Source organism: Toxorhynchites rutilus, chromosome 2, assembly GCF_029784135.1.
Source record: "Toxorhynchites rutilus septentrionalis strain SRP chromosome 2, ASM2978413v1, whole genome shotgun sequence".
NCBI lineage: Eukaryota > Metazoa > Arthropoda > Insecta > Diptera > Culicidae > Toxorhynchites > Toxorhynchites rutilus.
In genome coordinates, this window is record NC_073745.1 from 337,628,292 (window position 1) to 337,642,160 (window position 13,869).

Here is a 13,869-nt window from a genome sequence, read left to right on the forward strand (position 1 = left end):
TATGAAAAATTACTATTAATGTTTAACTCATAACATTTTTATATATAAATTATCGCGATTCACATGTTCTGCAAACTTGGCAGTTTTATTTAGAAACACGTGGAGAACATGTCAAACGCGAGAATTCATACACAAAATTGTTACGAGTAAAACATTTTTTCCGGAGTCTTCATACAAAAAATCCTTATCTTCCAGAAACTATCGAAGATAGAAAGTTGTCGTCTTCGATAAAAGTTCATATTTTAATAAGATTTAAAACTTCGTCGAATACACCATATCACAAAAAAATTTAAACAAAATTAAGATTAGTTGTTCCGAAGAAAACATGAAAAAGTTATTATTAGAAAAACTTTCTTCTTGTAAAAATACCCATCTTCCAATGTATGAACGATTCGTTGGAAAAGGGCTGTCCATATTTTTTTTGAAAATAAAAAAAAAATTTGAGAAAAATGGGTTGAGAAATTTTTTCTACGTTTCGTCCTTTGACCAGAATTTTGAAAGGTATCTTAGTTTTTGAGTTATCAATTTTTACAAAAAATATGAGAATATGTTTTTACCCTTTTCAAAAAGCAGTCTAATTCTTTTTTGAAGATTTGCAGTATGCAAAGTTGCTTAAATGACCTACACAACGCTTCACTGCTATCTGAGATGGTGCTGCCAACTCCTAAGACAAGTTGGCATGAAATTCATGTATGAGGGAAATAACTACTCAAAAACACGTAACATCTCACAGCGATGTTTGTTCAGGCTTAGATCGTAACATTAATGTAGCATTGAATGAATGAAAATTGCTTAGCCATCAAATAATAATATTCAAACGATAGACCACCAATTTTTGGTATCGGGTCATTCCTTTCTACCGAGTTACCGTGATTTGTGAGGTTGATATAGAAATGAAAATAAAAGAGCAAACTACTTATACAATTCTGAGCATTATTCTAAACTGATAAAAATGTGTGCAAGAAGAAATTCATTTTCAATGAAACGAATGTCGAGGTTGGATTTTCTTTCAACGAAATCACTAGAAGAGACAACAACATAGGTGGAAAAAATACTGCGGGCAAACTTCATATTCATAACAAATTCCAATTAATCAAGACTAATAAAATTATATGTTAAAAGGTAATGTGGAAATGATTTTAATTTATGCAAATTCAATTCATTAAATATCTCCGAACAAGAAATATATGACGTAGACCACTTTCATAAGGGCAACATATTAGTTGTATTTTTTTCAAAGAAAACATGAAAAAGTTGTTGTTCGAAAACCTTTTTTCCTGTTAAAGAGCCCATCTTCCGATGTTCATATACATATTTTTGGGGATTTGAAAAAAACTTTTTTGAGAAAAATGAATTTAAATTTTTAAAATAACTTTTTCGTCAGCAAAATTTTTTTCCAAAACAATCTTGGTATTTCTTGTGAAAATTGAAACAATTTCCTACATTTTATTCTTTGACAAGAATTTTCATAGTATCATAGTTTTTAAATTATATTAGATCATAGTTTTCAAATTTTATTTTTTTTTGTAAAAAATTAAGAAAAAAAAATTGTCTTTTTCCAAAAAGTAGTCTAAATCTTTTTAGAATATTTCAAGTATGCAAAGTTGCTTAAATGACCCATGTCTTTACACCCACAACGTTTCACTACTATCTGAGATGGTGCTGCCAACTCCTAAGACGAGTTGGCATGAAATTCGTCATCCAATTGATGACGTCCAAAAATTGAGGAAGTTTGAGCGAGATAGCCCAAATCTTGCACGATCTTATTCCAATTTGTTTTGATCTCTGCAGACTCCTCTTGTTGGGAAAAGAAACATTGGGCGACGTAAGAGCTGAGGGAAATCATTACAAAAAACCCACCACATCGAACAAGTACAAAGTGCATTCACTTTCGTTACCGACAAAAATTGCAGAACCAGGCTCAAACACGAAATTAATGCCACAGATTCCACATTTATCACCTGCAAATACATGTATGGAATATGCAGCTCATAGCATTGTTTTATGAGCGCAAGTATAGACACTTCGTAATGTCTGCTCACCAACTAATACTGTAAATGGTTGTATACGAGTACACTTATGAACAACTTCCCATTTTCGGAACCCTTTCTCAAGCTTCGCTCAGCGCTAAGTATGGGTTTCGGACATGATACTGCTATATCAAGGAACCTAAAACGTACAACAATATCGGTTCTTGTGGGGAAAATGCTTCATAGAAAAATGAACGAAGCTATTCTTCCTAGACTTTTTTCTTCACACACATTTATCTCGTCTCCCACGCACCCAAAAAGGAATCCCCTTCCGCTTGAATCGACGCTTTTTCTGTCCCCCGTTTTTGTGATGCAATTCCGATTGGCTTATTGGCTTCAGGCTGGAAATTGCGGCTATACCAAATATATATGATACGGAAGGGGTGGAGAGGATCATTTTTCGAAGCGCTTTATTAAAACTGACAGGATATCAACATCGCCATCCGCATCATCATCATCATCATCATCATTGTCATTGTCATCATCGTTGCTCTGAGGGAGGCAATTCGGAAATGCCATCCCATTAAATTGGGCGTTGAAAAGACTCGATTATATGTGAATCTGACACTTGAGTGGGGGTGGCTTTTTTTCCTCCACGGTTCACCACAAAATGATATCCTCTATGTCGACAGTTCAATAACATGTGCATTTCGTGGGAATTGACAATCAATCTAAACTCCCTAATAAACTGGTAGACTAAAGAAAATTCCGAAACTCTGTCGATTTTTGAACTAGTTTTGCTAGTTAATATTTGAACGTTAGTTCCAAACATCGTGCCACAGTGGCAAATGTTTGGGGGAATTGATCAATATCGATTATCTCGATTTTGGTGCGGTTCTGAGTGGAAACGGATGCAGAGCGCTGTGGCGCTGATTTCTGTCACAAAACCAGACACCCGAATCCTCCCAAATTCATTCGGCACGCAAAGTCATATTTGGCAGTTTGGTGTCCCCAGCCCCGGAAGGGGAGCCATTAATTATTCAAACGTTACTCAACTAATCGAATCGTCACTCGGAACGGATGGGATAGACGCAAAATTATTCGTTGTGACACATTCAATTCAAGTTAATAATTGTGTTTTAAACCGTAAAAAGTATTCAAATTTCATTAGCAGGGCATAGACTTGTCCCCTGTGATTTCGGTTGTACGTGTATAAACGTTTTCCATCGTCCTGTGTTGCTCTGGGTTACCAGTAGCTAGATAAAACTGATTCCGCGTTATTATGTATTGGAATGTCGCTGTTTAGAAGCTCATAAAAAATCTAAAGAATTAGATATCAAAAAACGGCTATGTAACGCTTCAAATAATTCATTTTTATATGCCGATAAAAAACATTTTTGGGAGTAAATTCTCGCGTTTGACATGCTCTTGACATGTTTTTAAATGGAGAAATGTTTGTGAAACATGTGAATCGCGATAGTTTTTACATAAAAATGCTACGAGTTAAACATTAATACAGTGAAACTTCGATATAACGTACCCTCGTTATAACGTCACTCGATATAACGTACATTTTACTTCGATATAACGTACACATTTCCAAAGTGTAAAGGAAAAAAAATCAATTTTTTTTTCCTGATAGAACAATGAATTATATGTATTGTGATGTTAAAACAAGTTTTGTACCTTCAATCAATCCCGAAATACAGCTGATTTTGTGATTCCGGATTCTAAAATAATCAAGCTTTAATCAACACTAAAATGGGAAACATCATGAGAAAGGCTGGCTTTGTCTTCTGATTGAAGTTATTCGTTAACTTTACTAAAACAGCAACACAATAATGTATTATAGACTACGTTTGTGAGTACTTTATTATGCTTCGATATAACGTACAATTCGATACAACGTACAATTTTGAAAGTGAAATGTACGTTATATCGAAGTTTACCTGTAGTAATTTTTGACAAAAAAAACATGAAAAAGTTGTTGTTAGAAAAACACTTTCCCTGTGAAAGCGCCATGTATGGGTGACTTGTTGGAAATTGCGAGGGCTATTCATATCTTTTTTTTCAGAATTTAAAAAAAACATGTTTCTGAGAAAAATTAATTTTAATTTTCAAATTTTTTTTTCAATGAAATTTTGTTTGATATTTTTTAATGAAAACATAAATTATTTGCAACATTTCATTTTCCAACCAACATTTTGTAGGTCTTTTAGTATTTTTAAAATAATTTCTAAAATATTTTTTTCCGGTGTAATTTTTTTTCAAAAATTTTTTTGGTTATCTTTATGAAACCCAAACAATTTCCTGCATTTATCCTTCGACCAGAAATTTGTAGGTATTATAGTTTTTGAATTATATTATATTATTTGATTTATATTATATTAATTCAGACATTTCATGCCAAACCGATATAGTGGTTCTCCGATCGTGAACCACGTGAAAATCGTGATCGTGAAAATTGGTAGTTTTGTTCCTTCTCACAAAATTTTAGACCAGTCTTTTTTTTTCCATTAGGGCATCCAATTTAATTTTAGGGTGATTCGAAAAATCTATTTTCCCCTTTTTTTTCCAAAAACGACTTCATATTCTTTGAACAACTAGCCCGATTTGATGATCGACATATCAAATTAAGCCAATTAATATATTAATTAAAATATTACGGTTGCAGAAAAATTGAATTTTGTTTTCGTAATTTTTTATCGTATTTGTTTTTTATAGTTTTCATGGTTCCGTGACCGAGGGCACCATATTTTTTAATGTTTTTTCTTGAAAGCTGAAGTTTTTTTACATGAAATATCCAAAAATCAGAGATGTGTTCTTTTTTTTTATCCCAACAGTTTATTTTATAGGCTCATTTAGCAATTCAGCTGTAACAGAGCCGAATTCATTCGTGTACATTTTTTATCTTCAGATAAATTTTATTGTATATTACACTGTTACCATATTGAGGCGTAAGAATATCGCTATCTATCGATAAACATTTGTTTTATCTATAACACAGTAGCCGTTTAGGCTCAAGAGAAAAGATGTGTTCTTTTTTGTTTTCGAATTATAATTTTTCAAAGTTAACCGAAGGTCAAAAAAATCAATCAATCCCCTTTTCCCAAAAATGACGTTTTTCAAAAATTCATTCATAACTACTGAACCGATTCAGATAAATCAACATATTGAATTGAATACAATGAGCTATTCCTTTTTGAAAAAATATGACACTTGCAAAAAAAATGGAATCATATTCGCAAAGATCTGTCTAGTCCCATAGGAATATCGAACGAAGACTAAAAACATGTCAACTTTGAAAAAGCATAACTTAAAAACGAAAAAGAATACATCTCTGATGTTTGGATATGTCATGTAAAAAATCCTCAGCTCTCAAAAAAATATAAAAACATATAGCACCCTTGATCCCGGAACCATGTTAATTATAGAAAACAGATATTAGCCCTTTTCAAAAATAGTATAATTCTTTTTCGAAGATTTCAAGCATGTAAAGTTGCTTAAATAATCAATGTCTTTACACTCACAACGTTTCGTTGCAATCTAAGATGTTGCTACCAATGACCAGTTGACTTGGCATGAAATCTGCTATTATCTCATATTATATTTGCCATTCGGTTCTTTTTACCACGTCTTTCGATCTTAACTTTGAGTTTCATTTGGAAACAGGCTTCTTGTTTAGGGTCAAATGTTCTCGTTGAGAGCACATCGTGGGTTTAGGATAACTAAATAGTTTAGCCAACTCACAATTTGTTTTCTTTGTTTCCATTTTACCAGGTACAAATTTTGTTTAAATTTTGTGCGGTCTGAAACTTTTATGTTTTTAAGTACATTCCTGATGGTCGAAAACTCTCTAAGCACGTTAGTATCATCCAAGGAAGAAGGATGAAGGAAGAAGGAAGAAGGAAGAAGGAAGAAGGAAGAAGGAAGAAGGAAGAAGGAAGAAGGAAGAAGGAAGAAGGAAGAAGGAAGAAGGAAGAAGGAAGAAGGAAGAAGGAAGAAGGAAGAAGGAAGAAGGAAGAAGGAAGAAGGAAGAAGGAAGAAGGAAGAAGGAAGAAGGAAGAAGGAAGAAGGAAGAAGGAAGAAGGAAGAAGGAAGAAGGAAGAAGGAAGAAGGAAGAAGGAAGAAGGAAGAAGGAAGAAGGAAGAAGGAAGAAGGAAGAAGGAAGAAGGAAGAAGGAAGAAGGAAGAAGGAAGAAGGAAGAAGGAAGAAGGAAGAAGGAAGAAGGAAGAAGGAAGAAGGAAGAAGGAAGAAGGAAGAAGGAAGAAGGAAGAAGGAAGAAGGAAGAAGGAAGAAGGAAGAAGGAAGAAGGAAGAAGGAAGAAGGAAGAAGGAAGAAGGAAGAAGGAAGAAGGAAGAAGGAAGAAGGAAGAAGGAAGAAGGAAGAAGGAAGAAGGAAGAAGGAAGAAGGAAGAAGGAAGAAGGAAGAAGGAAGAAGGAAGAAGGAAGAAGAAAAATAAAGGAGAAGATGTAGTGGAAGAATAAGAAGAGCTCTGCGCTGCACAACTTGTTTTGTGCATATTCTGGCGCGAACAATTCTGCACCTCCTGCAATGGTTTTCGGAATGGAAATGATACATTTAAATTTTGTCTCGCATTTAATGCAAACATTTCTGCAATCTTTCGAGAAATGACCAAGTCATAAGTATTCGAAATCTTTCATTATTTCGATGCACATTCAATTTTTAGATTTACATCCCGATTAAACGAAGTCCTGCGTAAAAAATGTTTCAACAAATCAGGCAAAAAGAGTGCTTGTCTGGATATCAGGAAACGTGCCAAAAATCTGGATAATCTCGACAAATCAGGGCTAGTGTTTGGAATTCTGCTGATTGGTTGTTAAAGGTACGATAACATAAATCGACTGTCGACTCATTTCGTCTCAAATAGAAACATAAGTTTGTCCTTGTTTAGCCTGAACGCTTCTCAAAGTGCAAAGTGCAGAGTGCTCTCTGGCGTCGTCCTTTGCGGAACTGCATGATACACTGACAGATATGGCTTTCCAACAACTTTATTTTGTGGAGATGTGTATTTTTTGTATTATCCTTCCAAAGTGTTCGTCATCTCAACAAGGTATTTAAATTCACCAACACAATAACTGCTTAAATTCCTTGCACAAAATTTTCATTTCAAACAAAATGCCTTCCTCGGCGCTCGTCTCATGAAAAGGATTGAGATGGTAGGTGACCCATGCAAAAGTTATCTTATATGATTTGCCATAGTGGTTCCTCCACTTCCCGTGATCAATACCGCACCATTTGCCGTAAATTCACTGTAGTCAGTACATCCTAAAAACCAAAAGGCACTTGAAAAACATTGATAGACATAGAACAGTGTCTATCTTTGGAATAGTCTGTAACAATTGATTGAATACTACAAATTAATTTTTCCAAAGTGAGGGTTCGATTCATGGACTTCTTGTCCAAGATGAAAAGTAATCTAAGAAATTTAGCAATAACCTTGTCAAGTTAACGGAATGTGAGCTTCTTACAAAAACCACACCGTCTTCTGTCTTAGTATGCATTTTTATGCCAAACCACATGTCTATAACATCAAAAATATAAAGGCTGAGAAATGAGTTTTATGAGTATTTCTGGTAGTAGCAATTGTACAATATTCAGTTGTTCTGCTAGCAACGAACGGTTCACAATATTCTTTCAAGATTCAGGAACTCTACAAGTGTGTCGATTATCTGGTAGAATTAAAACTCTGGAATCTAGAATTCTACAAATCAAGAAATACTAAAACCAATTACGCCTTCCCCGCAAAGGTCAGTATATCTGAAGAAATCAACAGTAAACAAACGTTTGTTCTTTGCTTTTGGAAATTCCGAAGTGTGTACTGGATTGCATGTTAGTTGATTTGTCCTTAGATCGGTTCTCCGAAAGAATATTTTCTCCAACACTTGATCATTATTTTAAATACAATCAAAATAACTCAAAACAGCATGAATTGAAAAAAAATCCGAATAAAATCAAGAAACAATACTTTATTCCGACGATATTTTTTACATTTCAACTCTGATATTTTTATTTGTCGAGAGTATCGAAATAAGTCTCAATTTACTATTTCTACTCGACTTTGCCCGTAGATGATTCGGTGACAAAAATGATTCTTTAATTTGATAAAAAGTATTTCGAAGAAACCATATGCAACCTAATCTGTTCAATGCTGTCAATACTTTTAGTGAAATGTAAAGTCTTCTCAATTCATAAAGTATAGGCCAACAAAAAACGGCAAAGGAAATAATCAGGTTGCGATTATTTGTTACGAAAAACAACACGAAATATAATTCGGAACTCATTACAAAAAAAAAACTGAGCTGCCCTATTGTCGGCAGTATTACGCTGTTGGAAAAATATATAATAATGTTTCTTGGAGATAATTAAGTAACAGTAACAAATAGACAACTGCCTCGAAGTACTGCAACTCACTCATCTCGCCGATACAGCAATTGATCTCGGAGTGCCTCATCCTTGGATTAGGAAAGTGGCATTCGATTTTTGAAACGTCGGTATTTCTATGACAAAGGATATCGTCAAACAGCATAAAAACCCCACCTTCAGCACAAACTTCTCGTAACCACAGATGAATAGCATTGTTGAATACAACAATAATTTCATTCCTTCCCCAAGGACGGGAAGATTGTGCTGATCGAACAGTGGGAAATGGAAAACAAACAGCCCACTCTTATGGAAACGAAACCAGAAAACGAAAGAGTTACAACCCAAACAATATACAATCAGACCCTTCTCAATTTCGTTGCCTTTAGGGAAATCAAATATTGTCTACATGGTAAATATTGTATTTGAGCGGTGGTATCCGGCAGCGAACATCTTTCGCCGCATATGACAGAGAACATGCAGATTGATATTTTTCGATATCTTCTCAGATAAGGGTCCCAAGGATTGTGACCGATTTGGAAACCGATTGCGATGGCAATTATTTACGGATTATTAGCACACCAAATATACAAGATTCTAACCACACTATACAGACTATTTTTTTTCTTTTTGTTTCGTAAATACAATTCTTACGATTCCCTAGAGGATAAAATGGATTTGTCATTCGATGATGGATGCAGAACTCTCACGTGAAAAGTTTCTGTTTTCAGTTTCAACCACCAATATTCGGATTATTCAGGGAATTATTGTGATGCCGAAAAAAAAACTTACCCTTCAAGCACCTCGGGAGCTCCCCAATCTGCCACTCGTCCGAATCGATATCGCACCGGAATGTCGTCTTTCCTCCCTCGATCCTGTACCCCGCGTTGCAGCTATAATGTGCCGTCACGAATTCCTCGCTCTGATCCACCGTGATTCGGGCAGTGCCATGGGCTATATCCGGTGGGTGCTCGCAATCCTCGTAGGTCTGTGGCTGGCCAGCCGTCAGCCGAACTGCCGCTGAAATATGGACCGTCAAACAGCAATGAGCAAAAGTAAATTAGAAAGACCTGTCAGCGGATGTAACATTTTGCCGGGCTAAGCAGCACGAGACGGCTCATTCCGCGCCATGATTGATTTGCTTGAGAGATTGCTATCGGGCTCAGAATTTGCCTGCTTGCGGCACGATATCAATCATGCTTTGGAACGGAGCCACATTTCAACTCATCGGCCGAAATCTGATGGGATGTCAATCATGTGATTAGAGATTTTAAGGAGTGCCCTTGAGCGAACGAAATCGTTCGAGTGCACAGGACATCTCGAGTTCAGTTCAATTATTAAAATTTTTCCCCCCAGAAAGGTATCATCCGGTCCAGGATTTATTCCTGACCCATCCATCTTCTACCGTGCGCTTGTAAAAAGCTCATTGTCTAATCCGCCTAACGCCACTTTTTCCCGCCATCGCACGGGTGACAAATGGCCGTTTCGCAAGACAAAAACACTCCATCCCGTCGGTGGAAACCCACAATAAAAATCTATTAAAAACCGATCAACCAGCAAAATGTGTGAAAACCCCATAAATTAGTATTTATTATATTGGCTCTCTGAAGCGTGCCACGGAAGACCTCAGGCACACGAAATAACAACAACAAAAAAGAAAAAAAAACAACAAAAAATCGAGAGGAACCAGACAACGAAACGAAAGGATGAATTCGAAACAATTTCGATCCCATAAATCTCGCCTTGGCCCCTCGTTTTTTTTCGCAGCATCCACGTTCGTTCCGGGGCGCATCCTTTATTGGGTGAATCCGAACAACAGCCACTCCGATTGAGCGGATATAAATGGATAGAAATAATAATAAAAATTGTAAAAGCAGAACGGATGACAATAAATGTGTCGTCTTAAAGGTATTGCGCGTGCCGTTGCCGTGGAATGAAACAAAGAATTCCATGCTATCCGTGGTGACTACGTTTGCAATTACAGGTCGGACTCGATTATATACAATTTTGGACTCGATTATGTACAGTCTGGAAAAAAATATTTTTTTTTAAATTTAAAATATGTATTATTTCAAGAAGAAATGTAACCTTTCAACGTTAAGGTGTAATTTAAGTGGCTATGACATGTACAGTGAGATAAAAATCTTGATTTTTAAAGATTTTGCTTGACTCTTCACCAGGAATTGTTTATATCGATATTGCAGCCAAACTAAGAAAGAAAGAAGTTGGGTGTCAAAGAACAAATTGCTTCAATTTAATTGATAATCTAGTTTAATATAAATTTTCAGGATGAAATTAATAATAACACGTTAAAAATAATTAACTTTTAAGTTTTTCACTTCCAAAATGCTATTAAAATCCACTAATTTAAATGGCCCACTACCGTATCCTGTACTAAATTGTTTCATCTTTCAAATGAAAGCAACAGAATCGTCTTCCTTAGCGTACTTTGTAATGCAGAGTCAGTTTGAGGCAACAGAGTCCGAAACAAAAAAAAAAAGTTCTATAACTCTGTCATTGTTGAAATTCGAACATATGCGTAGAAGGATTTTTTATTTTTATTTTTATTTTTTTTTCATGTGAGAAAGGTGTTTTCTGACTTTAAGGGGAAGAATCAAAAATCAAATTCCTCTTTTTTATTCAAAAAACGAAAAATGCATGTAAAAAACGAAAAAAAAACAGGAAGTGGGTTATATCTATGGTATAACCGCAATGGTGACGTAGGACTATCGTTGATTTAGAGATAATTTGTTTGAAGTTGAATCTAAATCCATTCTGAATGAATGAATAAATGAATATTTGGGAGACTTCGAAAACGAGAGCGTTGCGTTGGAGGTACAAGGTTTTATACATCGAATATTGGATATGAAAATATCCTTCTGATGGGGATGAATAATCTTCAGAAGCTTTCCTGCTAATTGCACTTGATTGAAAAATCACAAAACCAAATGTATTTGGTCACTGTGTTATATGTTAGAAAACATAAAAAAAAATCTTTTGTATGAATGTATTTTTCAATTCCCAGGGGAACTGGCAGATTATTTTTCAGCAACGATAATATTCTTCCGGAATCTTCTCGATGCTGGATGGAATTTAAACAAAATAAGTTCCGCACGTATATATGTGTGTGTGTGTGGCGGCTGCTTCGATGTCTCAAACGGAACCGTTTTTCGGTGCTGATACTCTCTCGGTCGTCTTCTCTTCTTCTGATGGATCGGCTTTTCTGCGCTTCCTCACAGTTCCAAACTAACTGAATGCATTTCAGGTCAGGCCAGGAAATGAATCTCTTGATCCCTCGCCGTCCAGCTCGTTCAATAACGATGTTGTCTTGTCGATGTCGTCGAAGAAAAATGAATGCGTTTCATCACCAGAATATCGCTTAAGTATGCTTTCTGTCCGTGATTGAATCGAGAGAAGGTGTGGTTTACGATGGCAATTTGGAAGGCAAACTAGAGGGGAATGAACTCTCTGAGTTTGAAACTTTCGGCGACTGAGCAATAATCGATTGAGAGCTCTAACAAGACTCAGACCTCAACATTATGATGAGGCTACTCTAAAGCCCAAAGCAGTTTGGTTTATGTTGCCGGTCAGAATTATAAATTAAATTAGAAATATTGCTTGGTACCTATCTCGCTATAGCTTTCAGACTGCTCCATCTTCAATAAGCAGTAAGTAGTCTTGAAGTTAAGATGTCTGACGTTATGAGAATAAAGTTCTGTATCAAACTTGGCTATGAATGAACCAAATAATTACCAATAGAAACAAAACATCAATTACAAATCTTTCATGTCCAATATTTATGTAAAATTATTGGCAAAACACCTTACAGTGGTAAAAATATTCATTCACCATATTTGTTGAAAAATCCTACCAACTGACATCGATTCCAAACAGCTGAAATCACAACCAACAGCTATTTCTCCATCATCAGCTCAGATTTTTGCCTAACACACTCAACATAAGCATAACCCACCTCCGTAATGAATTAGATTAGATATCTCCGCGTCTATCAGTGCCAAATGGGACACTTTGGTGAACAGACGACGGTCGGAAAAATGCCCACCCGAACAAACTAACCATCCAAAGGGGAATTATGTCCCATTATCGACCGAAAGGCAAGAGCGACAAATTAGGCAATGATTAACACATTAGCCGATCGTAAATATTGAGCCCAGCGAGCGCCACACCGCCGGACCGACCATACGGGGGCCAAACGATTCGGCCACCAAGCCATCAATCTTGTGGCAGGTCCCGTTTCGCCGTTTGCCGCCATTCGGAAGCCCCGAATTGTAGTGCGTGCGTGTGGGTATTGTGGCGATCCCAAAGTCAAGATTTGGGTGTTTATTGCCCAATACGGTGGGGAGCATTTCAGAGATTACTGCACGCAGTGTTGCATTTTTAATGGGGTTGGGGCGGAGGGTCATGTCACTAAAGGGTACCCGAAGAGATCTTTTTTTCTGCTATGTGTTTCGAATGACACATACAAAATATTCAAATGAAAAACAAGCTCTGATTCATGAATTGACAAACAGAAAGTGTTGGAATTTCTACCTCAGATCATTAGTTATTACCAGGAAATCGTAATACATCGTCGGTACTATTTTGGCCGCTCTCGAGAACTCATAACTTTCGGCTTGTCGAAATATGAAATCACCCCATCCCACCATCTTCTCTTCAAACTGGATTGAGAGATTACGTGAGCCGGTGGATAAATCCCATAAATTTATTATTCTTTACGATTGTTTTACGACAACCTCCGAATTGGTGCAGGTTCACCATATAAATTTCAGCCATCCAAGAACTGAACGACCGAGAGCAATTCAGCCAGGAAGAAAATATGCTAATTCGTGAATAATTTTACACCTAAACAAAAAAAGCCCACCACGCACGGTAATCTGTCGTAAATAATACATTTACACTCCACACCGGACGCAAGCAATGATAACGGAGAGGAAAGTGAGACCCACACCCGCCTCGCATTGTGTCCAATTCCGGACGGATCGGCGCACGAATGGTTTGGAGGAAAATTCAACACACGACCACCATTTATTCAAATCCATGTCCATCTCGGACTGCCCATATATGTTGCAGTCGGTGGAGAGCAGCCAACATTGCACAACTCGGAAAGAATATCTAGGCCTGACTCAAAACACATTCGCCACCTGTCATAAATCTCGGGCCCCTCCTACGCACGAAGATTTTTTGGTGACCCTTTGGTGGTGCGATCTTTTCAACCCAATTAACCACTCCAAACATAAAGAAATTATTAAGAGCGTTTGATAGATTTATGTGAGACTGCGTGTGATCATGTAGCACGATTCGGTTGACGTTCGTGATCGTGTTGAATGCATTGATGTTTGTAAAATTTAAAAATAGTGCTCAGATGATTGGGAACAGTGATGTCAGGAACACAATTTGTTTCTGACAAAAATTATGAGTGACGTTACAAACTGTAGCAAGTGACACATTGCCTCACAGTTATAATGGTCAATAGCAGTACTCGTTTATTGAGAAG

General features: G+C 36.4%; 1 protein-coding gene across 1 annotated transcript in view; it reads right to left on the reverse strand.

Annotated features, from left to right (window-relative positions):
- LOC129767136 (uncharacterized) overlaps nt 1-13,869 on the reverse strand; it is a 72,197-nt gene that overhangs the window by 18,414 nt on the left and 39,914 nt on the right. Inside the window, exon 2 of the mRNA XM_055767757.1 lies at nt 9,147-9,374. Within this exon, the coding sequence (XP_055623732.1) occupies nt 9,147-9,374 (228 nt within the window). The remainder of the gene's footprint in view (nt 1-9,146; nt 9,375-13,869) is intronic.